The sequence below is a fragment of the Lagenorhynchus albirostris genome, chromosome 9 (genome assembly GCF_949774975.1).
Source record: "Lagenorhynchus albirostris chromosome 9, mLagAlb1.1, whole genome shotgun sequence".
Taxonomy (NCBI): Eukaryota; Metazoa; Chordata; class Mammalia; order Artiodactyla; family Delphinidae; genus Lagenorhynchus; species Lagenorhynchus albirostris.
The window spans coordinates 38704367-38728952 of record NC_083103.1 but is presented as its reverse complement, the minus strand read 5'-3'; the positions used below and the strand labels follow the sequence as shown (position 1 = coordinate 38728952).

The 24586-nt window shown below is 45.8% G+C and overlaps 1 protein-coding gene across 4 annotated transcripts in view; it reads right to left on the bottom strand.

Moving 5' to 3' along the window:
• The window catches only part of PLEKHA7 (pleckstrin homology domain containing A7), a 209295-nt gene that overhangs the window by 131837 nt on the left and 52872 nt on the right, over positions 1-24586 (bottom strand). The window contains exon 1 of one of the 4 annotated variants that reach the window (XM_060159600.1): positions 3047-3364. The exons of the other annotated variants lie outside the window; for them this stretch is intronic. Within the exon in view, the coding sequence (XP_060015583.1) occupies positions 3047-3129 (83 nt within the window). The 5' untranslated portion in view covers positions 3130-3364. Of the gene's footprint in view, positions 1-3046; positions 3365-24586 lie in introns of those variants that run through there. 4 annotated transcript variants of the gene reach the window in all.

Sequence of the window (24586 nt, the reverse complement as noted above, 5' to 3'; positions counted from 1 at the left end):
TCCCTGTTTAACAGGCAAAGAAACAGACTCAGAGGCAGAGAGGCCCACAAACACAAAGCTAGTAAACAGCAGAGACTGAGTTTGAACCCAAGGGGGCAGAGAAAGTGCCACAAACCATACGCCTCAACTAATTCCTCATCATTCTCTCTCCCCTCACCTGGAGACGCAGGGGACACAGACCTGGAATAACTAGCCTCTTTTTCTCTTCACCAGAGATAGTACAAACCCTAAGGAGGAATGTTGTATTTTACAAATCAAGACTGCAGAGACTGCCAGGGTCTTTATTGTTTCTCCTCTTGATCTTCTGTGATTCAGAGCGCTTCAGAGCACCTCTCTCTTAAACTGGGTACTTTCTCCAGCTGCCCGTCCCAGGAAGAGGCTCCCTGCCAGAGCTGGGGCTGAGGAACACAGTAACAGCCACCACTAAACCCAGCACCTCTGTTAAGAGGGAAAGGAGAAGTCTAGGAGCTGCTGTACAGAGAGAAAGTCTGACCCTTTTCCCAGGAAGCAGTGGCAGTCAGGTCCCAGAACAGAGGTCTCAGCTGATGCTGGACCCCCCTACTGCCCGCTGTGCCCAGCATGGACATTAGGAACAGGACACATGGGGGAATCTCCAAACCAGCCCTGCTCAGCCCTCTGACCCTACCACTCACAGTGACTCTGATCTCCTCCCGTTCACCCCACAATTCCCACAGCCTTTATAACAGCTGCCTCACTTTCCCCACAACGTCACAATCCCTGATGACCTCCTGTTTGCTTCACAGTGCCCCCAGGGACCCACCTACTCTTTACAGAATCACCTTGAGTAGCTTCCCAGGCAGTGGCCAGGCCATTATCAATGAGTATTCAGCTATGACCAGTAGGCTGCAAGTGAGCAAACATTAGATGGCAGACTTCCCGTAATCTAAAAAAAAATTGTTCTTAATCAGGACCATCTCCAAATCCTCAACTCGCAGAGTGCCAGCAGATCACCAGCAGCTCAGGGCACTGCTGGAGAAGGTGGCACTCTAAAAGCATGTGAGTTGGGGGAGGGGTACACTGAGTGCACATACCACAAACCCAGGGGAAGACAGGTGGCACAGACTCCCCAGTAACCCAGGGTGTCAGGATCAGAGGCCTCTCTGAAGCCAAGCCCTCCTCCACTCATTTCCTCCCCAGAAGGCTGGGGTGAGATGGGGACTAGGTGTCCCTGGGCAGCCATCAGAACAGTCCAGCCCTGGAGACCAGAGCCAGAAGGAACCCAGTAAGCCAAGCCACTGAGGTAGGGGACAGACAACTGAAGGGAGGGATGTGGGGTCCTACAGCAGCCTGTCAGCGAACAGGCTCTGATGCAATTCACAGCCCACAGTTAGAGCTAAAATCCCCCTCCCTGCACTCCTCACCCCTATAAGCCCATCCTCCTCCCCACATTCGTCTCCCCCCCCATAAGCCCAGCCCCCTCTTGCACCCTCAAGAGTGTCAACTTCCGAGGCAAGCTCATCTTCTCATCACAGATCTGCCAACCCTTCAGTTTACAAGGCTGAGTCCTCTATCCTAAACTGACAAAGAAAAAGCAGTGTCCCAGGTCTCTAAGGCACAATGCTGCCAGGAGGGCTGAGTTCGACAATTCTCCTCAGGCTCCAGCTGGGGCAAAATCTCAGCCCTCCACCCAGCCAAGCCTCATCCACAGCCGTCCACTGAAACCTGGGCCCTCCCATTCTTATTCAATAGCACACACAGCACACCTGGTGAGACTACCAGTTTTAGAATCCACCTTCTCCCAGCTAGCCGGGAGGGAAACTGAAACCAGAGCAAGAACTCCGCCCTCAGCTCTTCCCCAACCTTGACCTCCTCCTTCCTCTTGGAGCTGAGGGAACTGGGAGAGGCAGGTCAGGTGACCACCTGACAGACACTTTTGCCTCGGCCCACAGTCCTACAGAGCAGGGGCCTGAAAATATACCCCAGGGCACTTGCTGAGCAGGGCGGAGGTTTTCAGGCACTGAGGCTGGGACACGGCAGTTCTTTTCAGAAGGCTTCAGGCTACCGGCTGAGGGCTCAGGTCTCACACACCTGAGCCTGGAAGCTGCTCTGAGGCAGGGGGCGGGAATGAGGTTGGTTTCAGAAGGCAAAGGAGGGAAGGTATGGGCCGGTTCCAAAGTAGATAAAAAACAAGAGCTGCTCCCTCTGTGCCCTCCGGGGGGAGATGGGGCTGTCCCACAGATGGGGAAATGGGGTCCCTTTCGCGGAGTGCCGGTCACTGGGGGAATGCCAGCATCCTTCTCAGGAAATAGGCTGCAATACCCCGGGCTTAAACCTCGATGGCCAACGCCAAAAAAGGGAAAGAAAAACCTGCAACCCACCAATCTCATTTCCAGATTCCCTCCCTGCAGCCTAGACACATTAATAATTAACTTGCCTACCCGGGAGCTCGCCGGCGTTGCTATAAAGGATGAGTAATGGCACTGGAGTCCCGGCCTGATGCCCGCGGGCTTCTGGGCTCGGGGCTGGGACGGGCGCTGGAACAAAGCCTCCGCATTCCTCCGGGAAGGTGTGTCTGAAACTAGACCTGTCAACGGCGAGAAGCTGACCCCTTACCTCCCCCATAGCCGGCTCCCTGCGAGAAGGGGTGGGGGGAGGGGCCGGCGCCCCGGCGCGCGGGGCGGAACGGGTGGACAGGTCTCCTTTGCCCACTTCCCCTCCCCCGCACCCCGACCGACCAATGCCCCCAAACCACAGCCGATTTCGGGAAGCCGCGCTGTCTGCTGAGAGATAATCCTGTTACCATGAATGCAGTCTGTACTTGGAGACCAATTCTCAAAACAACAAGGCAGCTCCCTCGGCGCCCTTCCCGATGAGTAACCCAAAGCCGGTCGCCGGCTCAATGAATTCTCTCGCTGAAACTCCAGCGGCGAGCTGCGGCTCCCACGCGGATGGCCGGCCGGGGACAAACCGGCTCCCATCACGCCAGCGCCCAGACACAAAAGCACTCCTAAATGCAGCCCGGGCACCCTGAACCCTACCCGCCCAACAGCCCGCAGCCCCCGAAAGTTACGGCGCGCGGACACACCTGCAGGCCCCCCGAGGCGGCCCCCTCCAGCCCCCCAGGGCGGCGGGGCACGCGTCCCCGGACGGGCAGCGCCGCGGCTCCATGAGCCCGCTCCTGGAGCCGGGGCCGGCTACCGGTCAGCAGCGCGGGGCGGCGGAGCGCGCTGGGGCCTCAGCGCGCCCGCGGCGCATCTCGCTCCCTCCTCGTCCTCGCCCGGCCTTCCCTAAGAGCCCACACCCACTTGACATCAGCGCGCATCAAAGCACTTGGCGCAGCGCCAGACGGCAGACCCCGGCGGTCCAGAGTGCGACCCGGGTGCCGCCGCTCGGCCAGGACAGCGCGTCCGAGCGCGGCACGTTCCTCTCCTTGCAGAGGATGCTGCAAGCAGGAGTGGGCAGGGAGACGGAGGAGGGGGAGGAAAACCGGCGGAGGGGGCAGGACCTGCCGCCTAACAGCAGCGCTGCTCTGGCGCCCAGCCAGCCACCAGCAGACCTTACAGCCGTTGCCGCAAGCGCCCATGACTGTGAAGACCAGGTCGCAGGTGACCTGGGTTGCTGTCCTCTCCCCGCCAAGGTGAGTCCTGACCTTGAATTCTCTTCCTCAGAATGACTCAAGGAGGCTCCTCTCCAACCACCTCTACGAAATTGCCGGGGCTGATTCTGCCAAGCCAGTAATAAATGCTTGATTGGATGTGGGTGCTGACCCCACCACCCAGGAGGCCGCAATGGGGCACCCAGGGAAGCAGACCATACCCTCTGGCTTGTGGCTATACCAGCAGCCTCAACTGGGTCTCCTTTCTCTCTCTCGTCTCTCAATGCCTTTGGCAATAAGGGACAGCTCTCCTGGTTCTGCAGGCAATCAAAAACAGCACCACGCAGCAGCTCACACACACTTCTAATTCACTCATCCAAATAGTCAAACATTCGAGCATTTATTAAGGCTTAGTATATGCCAGGACCAACAGAAGATAAAACAGCATTCCTACACTCATAGAGCCCTACACTCATAGAGAAGACAGTCTAGTCACTGAGAGAGAGATATTAAAAATAAAGCAAGGTAATCACAATTGTGACAAGGATATTAAAGGTAAGAGGTGCTACAAGAATGCACACAGGGACCCTAAACTATCTTGGCAGTCAGGAAAGCTTCCCTAAGGAAGTAACAGTTGAGCTGATGAGGAATGAAGAGAAGTTATCCAGGGGAAGGCAAAGTTCAGGCAAAGACCCTGGTTATTAAAGTGTAGGTCTGCTCCCATTCACAGGTGGAGATAATCAAGAAGACAGTGAAATGCCACGCCCGAGACACCTAGGTCTTTGTCCAGGAGGGGCTTGAGGCAGCTCACAGGCCCTGGAAGAGAGCCTGGCCGTCTGTCCAAAGAGGCCCTATGTCTGCTTTCTCATCTCCCCCTGAACCAGGCTGGCCCACCTCATCATTGAGCTCTGAACAGGTAGTCGGGAGCCTTTACTCTGGCTCCAACTCCATCATCAGTTTGCTGTGTGGCTCTAAAGAAATCCCTTCCAACTCTCTAGTTTCAGTTTCTCTATGTGAAATGAGGGTTTGGATTAGAATAGTGTTTCTACACTTTTTTTTTTTAAACCATACTCCCTTTTGGATAAACACAGAACTGTCGTTCCTGTTCTGTAGTATCTATGATGACAAGACATCAAATCATTTTCCAAATCAAAAATTATAATATTGAATGTGCTTTTAAAGCTATATATTCCCTTCAAGTATTCACCATTAAAAGATCTCTGCTGAAGATAACTTGGAAGCAGGATTAAAGAAATGGTCTCCAAGCTCCCCCTTTTCCTGTTATCTGTCCCCATTCCTCCAGCATGAACCTAGCCACAAGCACTTATCACCTCCAGCCTCCTTTCTTTTATTCCTTCCAGGATAAATTGGCCAGGCAATGAACAGAAGCCGTGGGTCATCCAAAAGGCATGCTGTGGAAGGCTCTTTTGAATGATAATTTCCAGTGATGCTGGGAAACAGACACTTTGAAGGAAGCACATAATGTTCCTGGGGACAAATTAGCTATATGATTTAAAAGCCTTAAAAGTGTACTATCCTTTGAACCATCAATTCTCCATCTAAGAATTTATCCTCAAGACATAATTATGGATGAACACAAAAATTTATACACAAGGATTTTTATAACAGAAAATGATTGGTTAATAAACTGTGGTACATCTTTGCAACTGAATATATGCAACTTTAAACCTAATACATAGAATATTTACTGCTGAATAAAACAAAATGAAGGTTATAAGACAAATGATCCCAACTGTGTGTGCATGTGTCTGTGTATAGGTTTGAGAGGGGTGGTAAGCACCTATGGTGGAATGGTACTGTGTTCATTTTTCTTAGGATGACTCAGAACCTACCCCTTGGACCAAAACGTGACATCACTATGGCTTGTCATCCTCACAAGTAAATCTATTAACCCATATGAAAGTTATAGAAGTTTAATATTAAAACAGAACAGAATAAACCTTACAGACAGGCAAGAACACAGTTAAATTCTCCACCGCCATCCACTTACCATTAGGGATTTGATAGTAATCTTAAAGGTAGAATGGTTTTTCCCCCAGACTTTTCATTTCATATAGATTTTTTTAAGTTGTTCTTTCCTTGAGTCTAGTTCAATAGTTTCCAAACTTCAGAGTGCATAAAACTTACTATCCATGGTGGTTGTAAGGTAATCTTGACTTTGGGATTCTTTTCCCTTATATTCTGAGTTTAGAACCTCATCACTGTTTGACAGTTCAGAAAAAAAGACTACCAGAAGGATATTTAGCAAAATGTTAACAATATTGGAATTAGAGTTGCTTTTTATTTCCTTCCTTGGGAATTTCTGTTTTTTCCAAGTGGTCTGACAATAAATATATATTACCTTCATAATCAGAAAATAAAATGCTGCTTAAGTGGGTTAAAACCCCTCCAAAAGATAAAAGAAACTATGCCTACCGCGTCTTTCACATGCCTTCTCTCTGCCAAGTTCTCGTACTGCCCCAGTTGGTGCCCCAATACCCAAGGACAGACAGTACATTGTCGCTAGGATACCATGCAGGAAAAACTGGCAAGAAAATTATTTTTACATTTACCTCCTGGGGTGTGCTTACAATAATGCTTAGAAGCTTAGACTAAAGGGTCCAAAATGAAGCCGCCATGACCATCCGCTAATGGATCTCCTTCCCATGAAACTCTCTACCAAATATTCTAGGTTCTTAATAAGCTGAGAACATATAAGGCATATACACCTTTGATCCTAAGGACCAAAAACGATTCAGCTTTGCTTTTCCCAGACCTGATGGTGCCACCAAGCACACCGGCAAGGACCAGCAGAAAAAGGACAGGCCATAAATCAGACTGGGCTCAGCCAGTAACCGATGAGTGATCTCTGCCTCAGTTTCCCCTCTGTTAAATAGCCTAATAAAGGCTCTACTTTTCTTTTAAGGGGTGGATATAAAAGCATTAGGATAAAGTGAACAGTAGTATCTCAGTGTAACATGTTATTATTTAATGAAAGTATATGCTAGGACTTTTGGGAGGAGAAGGAGCTGGCTAGTTGTGAGTTCTTTGGCACAAGGGCAGTAAACTGCAATTTGCCTCATATGTTAAGCTTTCTGAGAACTTAGGGTGCTCACAAACCAGATGAAGGACGTGAGCTGGGAAACATAACTGTGCTGACTTTCCCTTGTGGCATAACTCATGAACTCCTGAGTCAAGGACAGAAGGTGGGTTAGATGAAAAATCCAAGCTGGAGGCCCAGGTTTCTCAATACACAATAGCCAAAAACCATCAGGGCAGCATCTAAAGATGAGGAATGCTCATATTATTTGGCCACTTTAATTCAATAATCATTAAATCCCCCACCAGGCTCAGCAACTGCATTTTCTGCTCAAAATGAAGCACATGACTTCCAAGCCAGACAGAGATGCCATTAGGTTACATTTTAAATCCATCTAGAGTCTAATAAAGTTAATTTTACTGTTATGGCATCTATTAAAACATGGGGCCTTTGTTTAGAGAGTAAACAGAGGGGAGGAAAGCACAGACTTGAAGATCTGGGAATTTTGATTATTCTAGAATTGTTTCTGGAAAGGAGGTAACAAGAACAAACTTGATTTAAAAAAAATTTTTTAATGGGACCAAGTGTATAAGAAGGGCTGCTCTTGTACAACTATCCAGCCCCCTTGAGAAAAGACCAGTCTCCCACACACACACAGCCAGGCAACAGCTCAGGGACAAAAATGAGGCGCCCTGCTTCACCCAAGCAGGAAACATTGAACACACTGACCACGGTAGCCAACTTGGGTCTGGAACTTGGAGCCTAAGAGTCATTAAGAATGGGGAAAAGGGCTTCCCTGGTGGCGCAGTGGTTGGGGCTCCGCCTGCCAACGCAGAAGACGTGGGTTCATGCCCCGGTCCGGGAAGATCCCACATGCCGCGGAGCGGCTAGGCCCGTGAGCCATGGCCGCTGGGCCTGCGCATCCGGAGCCTGTGCTCCGCAGCGGGAGAGGCCGCAGCGGTGAGAGGCCCGCGTACCGCAAAAAAAAAAAAAAAAAAAAAAAAAAGAATGGGAAAAAAGCCTATTTGCTCCATGGTCAGAGACTAAAAGCCATGCAAATGAGTTTTGATAAAATGAATAATTAATAAGCAAATATACAGCTTTACACATCTTTTAAAAATCAAGAACAAAACCAAAACACCTAATTAGCTAGAATGCAGGTCTATGACCAGTGATCTTCATACATCCATTTTAATCAAAATAACCTTGGTTGATTGTAAAAAAGCAGATGCCACGGGTCCACCCCTAAAGAATCTCATGCAACAAGTCTAGGGTGAGCCCAAGAATGTGCATTTTAGCAAACAACCCAGGTGATGTCACTGTTTGTGGTCTAGAGACCACACTTTGAGAAATGTGAAGCTACAAGGCCGGGAGGGCCTAACGCACCTGGCTCCACTTACCTTCTAGCAGGTGTCACCCTCCTGGACTTGAAGCAATTCATAATGGAAGCTGAATGAATACAACTGATACATCTTGTGAAACCTCAACAAAATTGCAACAAAACTAGGGCATGATGAAGAATGCCAGAAAAAAAGAAAATAGGAAGCACTTAGCACATAGGAAGTGCTCTAAAACTGTTACCTTTTAGAAGAATGAGGAGAGTGAAATTTTGATACCTGTCTAGTCTCACCTTGTACTCATAAGCCAGGTATAAATCCCCTAAATTCACTACACTAGTGTTATCACCAAAAACCTGCACAGACTCAGCCAGACATGAGTTAAAAATCTGGGCTCACCCACTTGCCAGCTGGGTGGCCCTGGATAAGTTTTTTCTTCTCTGAGTCACTCTATCTGCTCAACTCTAAAATGGGTTTAAAAAAAAAATCTATCCCCTTAATGTTATGAGGAAGAAATAAAGAATTGTGAAAGTGTGTGGGACATAGTAGGTACTAAATAACTGGCAGCTATCATTACTTAGTCAATGGATAAACATTTATTAGGGCCTTTTATAAATCAGGCACTGTCAGCACAGGTGATATAGTAGTGACAAAAGAGACAGAGGGACAAAAATACAGATAACAAATAAATAATTTCAGAGATTGATGTCTGCTATGAAGAAAATAAAACAGTGATGTGACAGAGTGAAATAGTGGTTCACAGTATGTATCAGGAAAGGCCTAAGATGTGGCATTTAAACTAAGATCTTGTGGAGGAGCACTTCCGGCACGAGACCAGGTGGGAACAAACCAAGCGCATTCCTGGGAAGGAAGGACAGTAAAGCTAGAACTCAGTGACCAGTGGGATGGGCGGTAAAAGAGGAAACTAGGGAGTCAGAGAGTGAAGGTTATGGAGGCCATGTAATACCTAGTGAGAGTTTAGATTCTCTTCCAAATGGCAATAGGAACCATAGAAGAATTTAAAAGAAAAGATCGTGCCATGGAAGAGGCATGAACTGATTTGCCTTTTTAAAAGACTTTTGTAGCTGCTATTTGGAGAATGGCTTGGGGGTTGGGGACAAGCCATCAGAACTGTCCTAAGAATGTTACATGTATGATCTCCTCATGAAAACTTAAAAATTTTTTTTTTTAATTTTTGGCTGCATTGGGTCTTCATTGCTGCGCGTGGGCTTTCTCTAGTTGAGGCGAGCGGGGGCTACTCTTCATTGCGGTGCGTGGGCTTCTCATTGCAGTGGCTTCCCTTGTTGTGGAGCACGGGCTCGAGGCACGTGGGCTTCAGTAGTTGCAGCACGTGGGCTCAGAAGTATGGCTCGTGGGCTCTAGAGCACAGGCTCAGTAGTTGTGGCGCACGGGCTTAGTTGCTCCGTGGCATGTGGGATCTTCTCGGACCAGGGCTTGAACCCGTGTCCCCTGCATTGGCAGGCGGATGCTTAACCACTACGCCACCAGGAAAGTCCCATGAAAACTTTTTATATGAGTACTATTATCATCCCGATTTTACAGATACCAAACCCAGGCATAGAAAGATTAGGTAACTTGCTCATCACAATAAGTGGAGGATCCAGTATGCAAACCCAGATGGTCTGACTGCAATGCCTCTCTACTGCCTTTGAAAAGAAGTAGGGAGAACTAGCAACACTAGGTAAAGAGACTACTGCAGGGGTACAGGCAAGAGAGGGTGGGGGCTGACCAAGAGAGCAACAGAGAAAATGCTGAGGGGGATTCAGCTGTGCAAAATGTCTTGGTAGCAGAGCCAACAGGACTCACTGATGGGATTTATGACAGGGGTGCAGCAAACAGACAAGCAAAAAAGACTCCCAAGTTTTTGATCTGAGCAACAGAGTGCATGGCAGTGCAGTTTCCTGAGATGATTAAGACTGGGGAAGAAAAAAAATCAGAGAGGGGAGGCATTAAAATCAACCAAGAACTCAGTTTTGTACTTGTTAGGTTTGAGGTGTCTATTAGACATCTGAGTGAAGAAGTCCTGAAGGCAGTGAGCTGTGTCAGTCTCCACTCAGGGGAAAGGTCAGGGCTGGAATTGTAATCAGAGGTATCTCATCATCACGTGACTCCTTACTTAGTGTATGTGTATTTGTGAGGGTAGGAAGAGGAGGACTCTTCCAGCTACGGACCTCTGGTTTGTTGTAATAAGCCAGGGCAGAGCTGCATCTCAACACAGGACTACAACTTGCTCTGAGGCTGAAAGCACCTCTGTGATCCAGTAAAGTCTGCATCCCAGCCCCATCCTCTAAACTAGCTTCCTGGGAGCCTATGTAGACAGAATTCTTTCAAGATGACCTCCAGCATGCCAGATTCCCGGAAGGCAACAGAGGCTGGGGAGAGGAGAGGTTGGAGGAGAGGCTGGAAATAGGAGCCGTGGAAGGAAGTTTATCGGGCATCCTGCCAGCTCGTGAGAAAATGACTTCTGCCGCCCTCTTCCACTTCAACACTCCTTTTTTCGGTCCTCCTATCATCGAAGCCCATTCGGGTGCGAGTCCCTGGAATTGCTCACAAGGGCCAGGGTGTGATAGTAATAAAGGGTTTCCAAAATAGCCTCCCACATTCAGGCTTCCCAAATGCCCAGCTGATCTCCAGGCTACACCATTTCCAGAAATATAGCAAACTCGTTTGATAAAATACTTTCAGTACTGACACCACCTTGGCTCAGAGGAAGTGGGTGTGTGCTAGAGGTCAGGTAGAGGTTGGAAGGAGAAGAAAGGCAATTCTTAAAGTTCAGCTGAAATGTCAGGAACATGAAGCTGCCCATGTTTACACAGAGCTTTCCAAAACTGAGAGCAGCTTCCAAGCAGCTTTAAAAAAAATGGCTACACCAACCTTTCCAATGAAGTGGCTTTTAGCTTAACAGAAATAGTACCAGGCTGTTCTCATTCTCCTGTCTCCTTAGGCTTAATCTCCTAGTATAATTTATATTCTTGCTGTTGCTGATTGTTTTCCTTTTCATTCATATTTTATGCCTTTCTCATAAGCTGCTTCGAATCCACTGTGTAACAGGATAAAGCAACAGATGAATAGACAAATAGTGCATAGTTTTGACATTCCTGGATACGAAACTTTCAGATTTATGTAATCAATAAAGGTTGTTTACCATGGATATTAACTGGAGGTTAGGGGGAGGAAATGCCCTAATTAATATGTAAAACCCTTAAAAAATTTGATCTCTTGTTAAAAAAAAAGAGAGAGAGAATCTGGTCATAATTAGCACCTACATTTTTCATATTTTTTGTCCCTAACTGCTGACCAATAATTTATAGGGCAAGTGGGTGAAATCTTATGTCCTATATCTGTATGGATGACTTTGTGGCTCTTACCATTCAAACTAGGAACAACAGGATGCTAGTTCAATAACGGTGCCACTTCATCTTCCAAACAAGACTTGTCAAAGCCACTGAAGGAAATCAGAATAAGACTCAATCTAAATCTAACCACAAACAAAGCTGGAATCTGTCAGTCCTCTGGCATAGAGAGGTAAAGGCATGTCAGTGCCCACTGCTATTCTCTCGTGTCCTTCTAAATGCAGAAACAAGCTTTAGAATATGAAATAGCCAGCAGCCTGGGAACACAACTTTGGAGACACAAAAATTATTAGGTTTTCGAAATCACTGACATGAGCCAAAATCCTTACCGAGACTAGTGGGACAAAGATAGAACCGAAAGCCTCGTCACATTTACAAGCATCCCTTTAAATGCCTTCTTCAGGAACATTCTCTAACATAAACCTGAATATAGCAATTATTCAGATCCCCAAGTGCAGGCAGCAAATGTTTTTGAGGAGGCTCATCCTCAAGGGAGCAAAGAAAAAGTGCTATTTTTTTTAATCACCAGAAGTCACCGGAACCAGGATGTTGGCACCCTAGAGCACACAGTGATGACGGATGCTTATAAGCACGCTGAGGACTTGTAACCTTGTGGAAGAACAGACAGATCAAACTATGCCTTGTTGCAGTTTGAAATGTGTTTCACTGCCTTCTAATTTTCTGAAGATTGACACTCCATGCAGTACACGGTAGGTGGCAACACTGAGCTATCAGAATCTCCCATTTCCCAGCCTTGCGGAATAGACAAAGTTTAATATAATAATAAATCCCATTCTAAAAATTAGGTCTCTATTAAAAGAATGACAACAGGCAACAGGCACAAAGTAATTAAAAATACATGCCTGACAAATTTGGAATCAAACGCACCATCAAACGTTATGTCCTGGCATATTGTCACTTCCTGCCTCCACTCTCCCAATCACTGGGCAGATCCGATTATTCCTGAGACAACCGAATTGTGCCTCTCTTCTCCCTGTCTCCCTAGTGACTTTTATGAAAATAATATTCAACTTTAATGCGCCTGCACTTCAGGAGACACTGTGACAAGAGCAATAAACACATTCTCTGTGTGCGAAAGCCAGGACAAATGAGTTCTGAGACTGCCTTGGCCAACACTAGGTGTGGGCTTTCTTTCCCCAACTCAAGAGAGACCGGAATGTAACAGCTGTCAGAAAGCAGCCACGGCCTGTGCCAGAAATACCTTGCTGCGCAGCTCTAACTGCCAAGAGATAAGAACCCATAACTCACATAGACGCTTGTGGCTCAGGCTCAGACACAGCAGGCAGAAAGGAAACAGCACGCACTTGAGTCAGAGAGACCTACGCTCTGACTCTTACCAGCTATGCGACCTTGGGCAAGCCCTCCACCTCCCCTGAGCCTCAGTTTCCCTCATCTGGGAGGACAAGCATCAGCGTGTACCGAATGCCTACTACAGGATTGGACTTACAGCGGGTGCACAATGCCCTGGAGTTATTATTATTAACAATCTCTGAAGGGTACAGTGGAGTAAAACGAACTTGGAGATACTGCGATAACTACGGTAGTCAAGCTCTGGACAAGAGACAGTTTGTACCTTTGAAAGAACCTTGATTTTCTGTGAGAGCTCTATAAGAATCACATAAAATCCCTGGCTGCTTTTGCCTATTCATTTGTTCAAACAAGTATGTACCGAGGGCTCACAGTGTGCCAGGATTATGCCAAGCACTGAAGACAACATGGCCCTGGCCTCATGGGACTTAAAACCTAGTGGAGAAGACAAGCTTTCAAAATAATCTGATTAGTAGATGTAAATGTACATCTGTGATAAGTACCACAAAGGAGAGTTCCATGGCCATCTGTAACATGGCCACCTGAAATGAGAAAATTAGCCCAGTCTGAGGAGCTGCAGGATGACGAAGACTTAATAAGACAAAGAAGAAAGCTAGAGGACACTGTTCTCCATACCCTCAGTGGGCCCGACGTAAGAAATTTAACTTAAAGGAACAAACTAGGAGGCATTTAGCTTCCTCTTAATGACTAGGGTGTTTTTCTTCTCTAACAGTAAAATCCAGAAAACCTACTCTGTTCCCTTTTTTGTTTTGGCTACCAGGAAGCTCCAAGTCAAATGTGAAGCTCAGCAGTAATGCAGACCCTTAATGCACGCATATTTACACTCTCCCCATCCCCCTTGGTTTGCCTTCTTCTTTTTACTTATATTTTCCCTAGTCCTGATTTCAAATTCCTATTTCTATTTTATCATTGTATCTATTATTCATGAATCCTTGGTGAAAGGAGACAGGACACAAATAGAGACTTATTAATACTCTTTCTAAGGCTAAGGGGCTGAGCTGGAAAGAATTAACAAGAGTGCCCTTTGTGTCCCTGCCTGGTGTGTTACCCCAGAGGCAGAGAAAGACATGTGGCTTGGTCCACTTTTATATAAGCAGTGCATTCCTTGTGGTTTGAGTGATCTAGCACAATAGTGCTTTTTTCCAGAGACACTTTATCACGTTATATTTCTACCCTAACAAGCAGCTTTCCTTTATGCTCATTTTTCTCTGAAACATTCAATGACCTATATTTACAGTGAACCTACATTCTGGATATTCCAGGATAGGTGCCCCCTCCCTTTTTAAAAAGTTTTTTTTTTTTTTTTGCAATTTTCTGTTTAATAAAGGCAACTCATGAAATATATAACCGGAGTTTTCCTTTTATACCTCTGAAAGGCATGATATATACACATAGATTCTTCATCAGACCATATGTCATGATTTTTGGATCAGAAAATAGTCACTCTCCTCTTAATGACTGAATTAACGTTCACACAGTGAAGGCTGAAAACAGGATAGAGATGAGGAGGAGATGTGGGAGAGGCCGTTACCATTTTTCAGTTTTCAGTTTATCTGCACCTCATTAAAAAAAAAAAAAACAGGATGTTTTATGTGTAGAAAGTCCATTTTTTGTAGAAAACTATTCCGCTTCCTGGGAAGATGAAATCTTTGTAAATGAAAATTAGGCATAATTCCAAGAACTGCAAATTGAGGCTCTTCTCCTTATTTGGTCCTGGCCCCCTTTACATGATGAAAACTTGAACTGTCTACCCCAGGAAAAAAAGACATAAACATAATTTTGGCCAGTTTTAGGAGATTTCAAAAAGCTTCTCAAAGTCCATTCATGAACTTCGTAGGCAGAATTTCCCCAAGAATGGAGCAAATACCTGAGGGTACCTGAGATGGCAGTGCGGCAAGAACACTTGAAAAACTATAAATGCTATAAATAATAGTTATACGTAATGTAGCTAAGAACTATGAAGGCTAATAAATATGAATGTAAAATTATTTTTTATATCACTTATTTGGTTTTTTTTAAGTGAGTCAATTTTATATGCCTATTATAAAAATGCAGAGGTGGAACAGGAATGCCTAAAGTTTGAATGCCTGAAGTTTAGGGAACATTGCACAGAGGATTCACAAAATCTAAATTTAAAACACTGCAGATGCATTCTGATATTCATTAAACATTTGTCCAAACCCATAGAATGTACAGCACCAAGAGCAAACCCTAATGTAAACTATGGACTTCAGGTCACAATGATGTGACAATGCAGGTTCTTCAATCATAACAAATGTACCACTCAGGCGGGGGATGTTGATAACGGGGGAGGCTGTGCACATGTGGAGGTGGGGGGGGATATGGGAAATCTCTGTACCTTCTGCTCAGTTATGCTGTGAACCTAAAACTGCTCTAAAAAACAAAGTCTTATTTTTTTAAGAAAAGTCACTCTCATAAAGCAGCTCCTTCAAGGACACTGGTTTTTCCTTTTCTCTCTCCTCACGTTCTCCCAGACCAGCTGGCTTGGCAACACGTACCCCATGTCATTCTTAGCCCTCCTCCCGGCTTTCCTTCTGCTCCGAGCCAGAGGATTCCCATGCTGCTGCAAAGATTATGAAGAGTTAAAGGCTGCCCTGGCACAGGAGGCGTGTATGGGGTGAAGGGTAGGGATTTCCCTGAGCTGCCTGTACAGAGGTAACTGACCAGGGTGAGGCGACAAAGACCAGCTGCATTTCACTGACACCCGGGATCTGATGAGACCCAGACTTCGCCATAGGAAGTGAGTCAGAATCTGAGGAGCTCAGACAATGTGCCAACAGAAGCCAGGGCCACTGGAGGCTGGGACAAGAAGGGAAGGGAAGAGCCACCATTCAGACAGCCTGCGTGGGTCTGTCTCCCCTTCGCAATCACGACCTTAGAACTACTCACTCAATGCCCCTCTCCCCTTCTGGGCTATAACTTCCAGGAGAAGGACCACTTATATCTTTGCTCAGCCCCGTATCTTCAGGCCCTCGCACAGTGCCTGGCACACAGTAGGCACTTTGAAGGAACGGAAGAACAGTGGCTAGCAGGTGATTTGTACCAGTAGATGCTCAGGAAATGTTTCTGTTAAAGCAAATAAACTGCTTATCATTAGAAAAGAGCAAATGAATCCAGAGAACACAGTCCCTTTGCTTTTTCACTTCCTGTAGGCAAGTCCAAGGTAGCAAAACAAAATGGAGGAGTGATTGAAACCAAAATTAAAAGCTGGCTGTGGCTTCCCCAGAGCTGGCCGAGTGGTCCAGACATAGCTGTGCTCCTCCACTAGCCACTTGGCTCTGAAGTCATTTCAATCTACTCCATCCCCAGAAAAGGGAATTTAAGGATAAGTATGGCACTGAGACTCAGGTACCCCCACTCTCTGGATAAACAATGTGGTAAAGGAGTGACACGCCTCTCTCCGACTCAACCCTAGCACTTGTGTCCAAGAAATAACTACACTCAGAAGAAGTATTAGCGGCAATGTCAGGGTGAGTGCCCCTCCTGGCTGGGTGGGGCAGCAAGTCTCTTGAAGTCACAGCTGCCCTTTAGAAACGGGCGCCCCAAGGTGTTGGGATGATCGGGTACCCCTCGCTAGGGTTTCCTTACCTAGCTGGACCAAATGTTGATGACCAAACAAAGGCTCCATCAACTCAGCTGGAAGCAGTCTTCAAAAACAACGAACCCAGGGCTTCCCTGGTGGCGTAGTGGTTGGGCGTCCGCCTGCCGGTGCAGGGCACGCGGGTTCGTGCCCCGGTCCGGGAAGATCCCACATGCCGCGGAGCGGCTGGGCCCGTGAGCCATGGCCGCTGAGCCTGCGCGTCCGGAGCCTGTGCTCTGCGACGGGAGAGGCCACGGCGGTGAGAGGCCCCCGTACCGCAAAAAAAAAAAAAAAAAAAAGCAAAAAACAACGAACCCAAGGACCATCCCTTTACAATATCCCTGCTGACTGTCTAGCTTGGACAACCCCAATGATGAGGGACTCCTACCTCTTACCTCTCAAGAAAACCTTCTCCATCTTTGGGCACCTCTACTGAAATTCTGGATCTCTATTTTTCTCTGAAAAAGAAAGATTCCAAGGCACTCCTGAACCACCTAGCCCGTGGAGAGGGGCATCACAGGAGAACATGATTCAGTTTTCCCTTACACCAGCCTGGGGAACTTTCAGTTTTAGAACCACTGACTTCCAGAATCTCCAAAACTAGAAGTGATGGCAAAAATAGCTAACACTTACAGAACACTTACTAGGAGTCAAACATGCCAAGAGCTTTCCAAGCACTGTCTCATTTGGTATAACATTGAATGCCCACACTCTCCTTTGTGGAAGATATTATAACTTTTAAAAAAAAAATAGTATAACTTTTTTATACATGAGGAAATGAAGCCTTCGAGAGTTAATATAACTTGCCCAAGGTCACACAGTGAAGAGGTAGGTGAGCTAGGAATGAAGGTTTTGTATTTGCTTTGTTTTGTTTTGTTTAGCAGTAGAAAACTTTAAAAAAATAGACTCATTGTCAAAACCCAATAAATAGGGCGATTGGGATTGACATGTATACACTGATGCATATAAAACTGATGACTAGTAAGAACCTGCTGTATAAGAAAGTAAATAAAATAAAATTTAAAAATTAAAAAAAAAATCTGGCTCAGTTTTGGCTTCTAACAATTAAAGCTGCACAGTAATGAAATCAGTTGTCTCACAAAAAAGTTGTGAGATCATTGTAAATGGAAATATACAGGCAGGTGCTAAAAACTGTGAACTGTAGGACTGTCAGTCTCTTTCAACCCTAAAATAAAATAAAATAAAATAAAAAACCCAATAAATAAAATAAAGCAGCACTGTGCATGCAGGTCCCTAAGGTAGTGAAATACTCTGATTATAATTAATAAATATACCTTGAATTCCTCTACTAAAAGTACCTCTCTCAAAGAGAGTTTTACTGCTTTGTTCACTGCTGTGTCTCGCGCTTAGAACAGCACCTGGCACATAAAAGGCACTCAAAAAATATTGTTGACTGAATGAATCCAATGTTCATAGAGTATTTACTATCTTCCAGGCACTGTTCTAAGGACCTTCCAGGTATTAGCTCAATTAACCTCACAACAGATCCTATTGTCCCCATTTTATAGATAAGGAAACTGAGGTACAGAGAGGTCAAGTAGCTTTCCCAAGGTCACACAGCTAGCAGGTAGCAGAACTGGTATTCAATCTGGGGTGAGACTTTGTGTCTTTTTAACTATATTGAACTCTTCTATTCCCTTAGTTTATAATAGGAGAAAGATCTGAGGCCACAGAAGGGAGACAGTTTGCCACAGAAACAGTTAATGGCAGGGGACCTTGATCTTCCAGGCTTTTACTATTAACTATTTGTGTACCCTGGACATCCTGCCCCCCCCTCCTTTTTTTTTTTTTTTTTTTCTTTTGTGCCATGCTGTGGGGCACGTGGGATCTTAGTTCCCCGACCAGGGATCAAACCCACAACCCCTGCCTTGGAAGCTCAGAGTCTTAACCAAGGACCACCAGGGAAGTCACGTGGACATCCTGCCTTTTAATTTCTCCTTTTTACTTCTTATAATCCCACCATGAGGTAGACACAAGAGCTTTTATCATTGCTACTTTGGCGATGAAGAAAATGGTCTGAATTCCCAGGAAGGCTGCCATTTAGGGAGAAATTCAGTGACCAGTGCCCACTCCAACTTGGCCATTGCTTAGGAGCTAAATCTGCTTTTCTTAGTCTCGCTGTGTGAATGCCTGGCTGGACCTCACACACTGTAATCACCAAACAATATCAGGGGAAGAGAAAGAGAAAGCGGAGGGCTAGAGAAAGGCCAAAAATGATTAGGAAAAAGGGTAAGCAGTGCTTCTATTGATATTTCATAGCAGTTTCATCCCAAGTCCACAGTTAAAAAATGAACTGCAGTGTCCACTATAAACTGCCGTCTTTTGGCTTTGCAGCTCTGCAATAAAAATCCAATCTGAGCAAAGCAATTTCTCGCTTAGGTTTCCTTCTTGCCCCTCCTAGAGATGTTAGAAGACTCTCTTTTAAAACAGTAGATAAGCCACAAATGCCCTTCAGACCAAATTTCATGAAATTCCCAATACAAAAAAAAAAAAAAAGCACCAGTGATAATAATACCACAAATATTCAAGGTTGAGTTAAATGATTCAGAATAACTGTTCTGGATGGTCACCTCAAATATAAAACATGGGGCTTTCCTGGCAGTCCAGTGGTTAAGACTCCACGCTTCCACTGCAGGGGGTGTAGGTTCGATCCCCGGTCAGGGAACTAAGATCCTGCCTGCCACGCAGCGTGGCCAAAAAGAAAAAAAAAGAAGTAAAACCCAGCTTTTGAATTTGTAGGGTAAAGACCATGAACTTTTTGAACTGGCCCCCAACACTGACTTAAGACCTAAAGCAACACTGTCTGATGAAATATAATGCGAGCCACATATGCAATTTTATTTTATTTATTTTTTTCGTTTTTTGTTTTTTTGTGGTTTTTTGTTTTTTGTTTTTTTGTGCAGGCCTCTCACTGCTGTGGCCTCTCCCGTTGTGGAGCACAGGCTCTGGACGCACAGGCGCAGCCGCCATGGTTCACGGCCCCAGCCACTCCATGGCATGTGGGATCTTCCTGGACGGGGGCACGAACCTGTGTCCCCTGCATCGGCAGGCGGACTCTCGACCACTGCGCCACCAGGGAAGCCCCACATATGCAATTTTAAACTTTCTAGCAGCCATATTAAAAAGGATAAAAAGAAACCAGTACCATTAATTTTAATAATATACCTTAACTCAATATAGACAAAAAATTATCATTTTCAACATATAATTAGTATAAAAGTTATTACTGATATATTTCACCTTTTTTTAGTATTAAAAATAAATCTGTTATGTATTTCAAATTCACAGTACATCTCAATCCAGACTAGGAGAACCTCAAGTCCTAAGCAGCCACATGCGGCTAGTGGCTACCTTTCTAGTATAGCACAGACCTCAAGCTTTCAAGTCCCAATCATAAATGCCTGGCATGGTCTCCCCTCCGCAGGTCAGAATCAGAGGCTTTTTAACGGCAAAGAATTTGCTCTTAGACCAAAGCACAGGCCTTTGTTACTTATTTTACAACATTAAATCCTATCAGAATCAACTTCAGGCTTAAAAGATCTGTTGTATTGCACTGGTAACTCTGATTCAATCATTAGGGAAGGAGTGGGAGTGGGAAAAAGGAATTATTATAATGAATAAATAGGAATGATAATCTCTTACTTTTACTGAGCCCACATAGAAGTGTTCTCACCCACCATCTCATAAGATGCCCGTGCCTGATAACCCTGGGACTACCAGAGCCTTAGTGACCAGGAGGTCACCCAAGTAGACAGAGGCAGCACCAGGAAAAACTAAGCCGAGGGCTTAGCCTCAGAGTCCTGATTCTGTCCTGGGTTCCCTAACTGAGCCCCAAAGGAGAATTACCTGGAGGTACTTATTTAAAACACAGACTTGCAGGCCGTGTCCAGATATACTGGAGCAGTTTGGGGTAGGGCAGAAAGGCAGAACCCAAGGATCTGTATTTTAAAGACATTTCCCAGGTGATTCTGATGTTGCCTATCTTTGGGAACAACTGCACCAAATCACCTTACAAGTATTAAAATGCCTCTCCTTTAAAAAAAAAAAAAAATCCAGTGTGCAAAATTCATACTTGATAAAACAGCGTGTTACCCTTCACCCAGTAGGCTCCTTTCACTGATGAATTGAACTGCTGGAGTTATTCCTTTCACTTATGCTGAGGCGTGTTACAACAGACAGGTTCATAAGACTTGTTGGAGATTCACGCTGAGCAAATTGTCGGAGATGTTTTTCTGTGCATTTTCAGTGATTTCCCTCCAAGGATCCTGGAGAAATTTTCTTCTCTGACTTTGATAATTGATAACAATTACAAAAGGCAATATTTATTTTTTTTAATTTTTTTAATTAATTAATTTATTTTATATTTATTTTTGGCTGCGTTGGGTCTTTGTTGCTGCGCACGGGCTTTCTCTAGTGGTGGCAAGAGGAGGCTACTCTTCGTTGCAGTGCGTGGGCTTCTCATTGTGGTGGCTTCTCTTGTTGCAGAGCACTGGCTCTAGGCGCGCGGGCTTCAGTAGTTGCAGCACATGGGCTCAGTAGTTGTGGCTCGCGGGCTCTAGAGTGCAGGCTCAGTAGTTGTGGAGCATGGGCTTAGTTGTTCCGCAGCATGTGGGATCTTCCCGGACCAGGGCTCAAACCCGTGTCCCCTGCATTGGCAGGCGGATTCTTAACCGCTGCGCCACCAGGGAAGTCCCAAAAGCCAATATTTATTGAACAGTTACTATGTTCCACAAATATACATTATTTCATTTAAACCTAAACAACAATCCTATTAGGTTGGTGCCATTATTATGCCTCACCCAATTTGCAGATGAGGAAGTTGAGGCTCGGAAGAGTTCACACTTCTAATCAAGCTTAGTTTGAAGTAGGTCTGTATAATGCAAAAGCTTCATTATCATTATTCTTCCTAATACTAAAAATCACTAGATTTCTTCCCAGCATCTAGCGTGTTCTGACCTTACAAACACTGGATGGCCATTAACAGAGTCAGCTCACCTTTACACAAGTGCTCCTCCTCGGTTATCCCACAGTTCACCAAACTTGCCTCTGTACTTGACTCTTGTCTGCCTTCTCCAACAGCCTGAGAGTTCCTTAAGGATTATACGCCTGTCACACGTATCTCTGTACCCTTGAACTTCACAAAGCCCTGTAGTACTTGGTAAGTGTAGGATGGATGGATGGATACGAGCCTGATAGGAGAAGAGGGAGATCTAGATCACTGGACTTTATCAGCTGAATAAACGGAAGCTCCATATGGTTTCTAAGAAGGGGACAGGATGAAAACTTTGGTCCAGGAGTATCTGGCACTATCTGGAGGTGAGGGGCTGTGTGGGGACATGTGGCAGCAGGGAGCGGGGTTGGCCCTACAAGCAGCATATCTGAAGGGAAGAGGGCTTGCTTCAGCAAAGGTCATATTAAAGGCAATTTCAAAGGAATCAGGGATCTGGGCCTAGGAAAAGGCTGGACCATGGGCCCATTAGGGACGTGATCAGGAGCAAAAGTCCTACAAAGTCTTGTACTTTCACTCTGGCTCAAAAGACATCCCTACTTTGCTCTCTCATTTAGTTCACGGGTGTATTTGGTTTTACTTTTAAGGGAACATCCTTAAGGGCCATCCCTGTCTGCTTATGACCAAGCCACAGACAAGAACCAGCCTGATTCCTTCCCAGGTGGCTTCCTTGGCCTCCTCATTTACAGGACAGCCAGAGCCTCCACCATCGGGAAGTCGCTTGCTTTCCAGAGTCCTCCTCACGGGGGCAGCAGGAACCATCTGTGGCGCCACCCACACTCTCCACCTTGGGGTGCATCAGCTGCCGCCTCCTGCCAGAGACAGTCCAGTGGGCCCAAAGCTGAAGCTTCCAGGTTTTCTCCCAGGACCTTCTCCCAAACAGTACAGCCGCTGGATAACCAGCCTGAAGAGGACTGGACGCCCGCCGGGGCCAAAACCCTGAAAATCAACCCGCCCCCCCCACACCTCTTAAAGTGTGAAACCCTCCTTCCTTACTTCACATCATAAGGCAGGATCAACCTCAAAGTGAGGATGGACAGGAACTTTGAAATTGAACACTGAATATTTTTAAGGGTTAGGAATCACTGGGACTTTTGTTTGTGTTGACGTTTTTGATGTGTTCAAAGAATTTCACTTCAAGTGTCTCCCAAGAGGTTCACAGCATTGGGATGCACAGGGGCGCCACAAACCTGCCCCAAAGCCTGACTTCAGTGCCTAATTAGAATGGCAAATCAGGGTATTTGAAGGCAAATCAGTTTGTGAAGTGAAATTTCTGTAGAAAACAGCAAAGAGAACTCATTACTGACAGGCCCCAACTTGCTGTGGGTCTTAATGAGCATCCTGTTAGACTCAGGCTCTCGCAACACACACCCACCATGCAGAGGAGACCTGGGGGAACATTCCCTCAGCCACCTCTCTGCTCTGTGATGAACTTTCCTCTCTGCTGATCAAAGTGGAGAAAGAAGGAGTCATTCTCAAGTTAAAAAAAAAAACCCATCCCAGCTGAGGAATTCGCAGGCCCTTAATCCCTTGGTAAAAGGGCAAAGCTACTGGGTCATCTGCGCTGATGGTTCCAAAATGCAGCTACGTCAGCATCAACAAGCTCCCCTGGGAGCTTGTAAAGAATACAGATGCCAGGGCCCCACAGGACCCGAGGAGCTGTAGCATCTGTAAGCCCTGGTGGTGACCACTGAAGAGGCAACTGACTGTATTTTCAAGTAGCTGGCTGTAAAAATATATCTGAATGTATCGCACTGCCTTGCCCTCTATTTCCCTCACACCAGGAAGGTGACAACAGTCACAGCAATGAGAAGAAAGGAAAACAGTAAGACAGCATCTGCACAAATACATATATATACATCACACACACACACACACACACACACACACACACACATATACACGCGGCGGGGTGAGCTGTCAGGCAGGATGAAGGACACACACACACACCAGCCTCTAGCAAGTTCACAGGAGCTGGAGAAGATTTTAAAAAAAAGCACAGACACTTGAAACAAGAAGATACACTTTCACATTAAACATGGATCACACCTCTCAGAATGGCCATCATCACAAAATCTACAAACAATAAATGCTGGAGGGTGTGGAGAAAAGGGAACACTCTTACACTGTTGGTAGGAATGTAAATTGATACAGCCACTATGGAGAACAGTATGGAGGTTCCTTAAAAAACTAAAAATAGAACTAACATATGACCCAGCAACACATGTACCACAATGTTCATTACAGCACTATTTACAATAGCCAGGACTTGGAAACAACCTAAATGTCCATCGACAGATGAATGGACAAAGAAGATGTGGCACATATATATAATGGAATATTACTCAGCCATAAAAACAAATGAAACTGGGCCATTTGTAGAGATGTGGATGGACCTTGAGTCTGTCATACAGAGTGAAGTAAGTCAGAAAGAGAGAAACAAATATCGTATATTAATGCATATATGTGGAATCTAGAAAAATGGTACAGATGAACCTATGTGCAGGGCACGAATAGAAAGGCAGGCGTAGAGAACGGACGTGTGGACATGGGGCGAAGGGGAGGGTGAGATGAATTGGGAGATTAGGTTTGACATAAATGCAGTACCACGTGTAAAATAGATAGCTAGTGGGAACCTGCTGCATAGCACAGGGAGCTCAGCTCAGTGCTCTGTGAGGACCTAGATGGGTGGGATGGGGGGGTGGGGTGGGAGGGAGGTCCAAGAGGGAGGGGATATAGGTATACATATAGCTGATTTACTTCACTGTACAGCAGAAACTAACACAACATTGTAAAGCAATTATACTCCAAATAAATAAATAAATATAAATAAATAAATAAAACATGGATTGAAGTGTTTTAGGACTTGATCATGAGCTCCAGGTTTCCCACAGCCCTCTCCACGAAGCCCTTTCCCAACGTTCCCCCACTCCACAGTCCCCAGGGATATCCTCAACACAGAGGGAGAAAGGCAGGCCCTGCAGGTGACCGGTCCACACAGATACCCCATAGGAAGTCCCCACTCCTCAGTATGGTATTCAAGCCCTCATGACCTGAGCCTTTCATGTGCTTCCCTTCATATATTTCCAACCAGCCAACCCAGATCCCTTGTCATTTCCACACTCTGGATTTCTCACCTCCATGCCTTGCTCATGCTGGTTCCTCCTCCCAGAAAGCCCCCAAGCCCCCTTCTCGTTACCTTCTCCCCATCTCTACTTAGCAAGCCTTATCTGTCCATCTGGTTCAGAGTAACCCCCTCACCTCCTTTGTGCTCCCCTCCCATTCATCGCTTTCCAAAG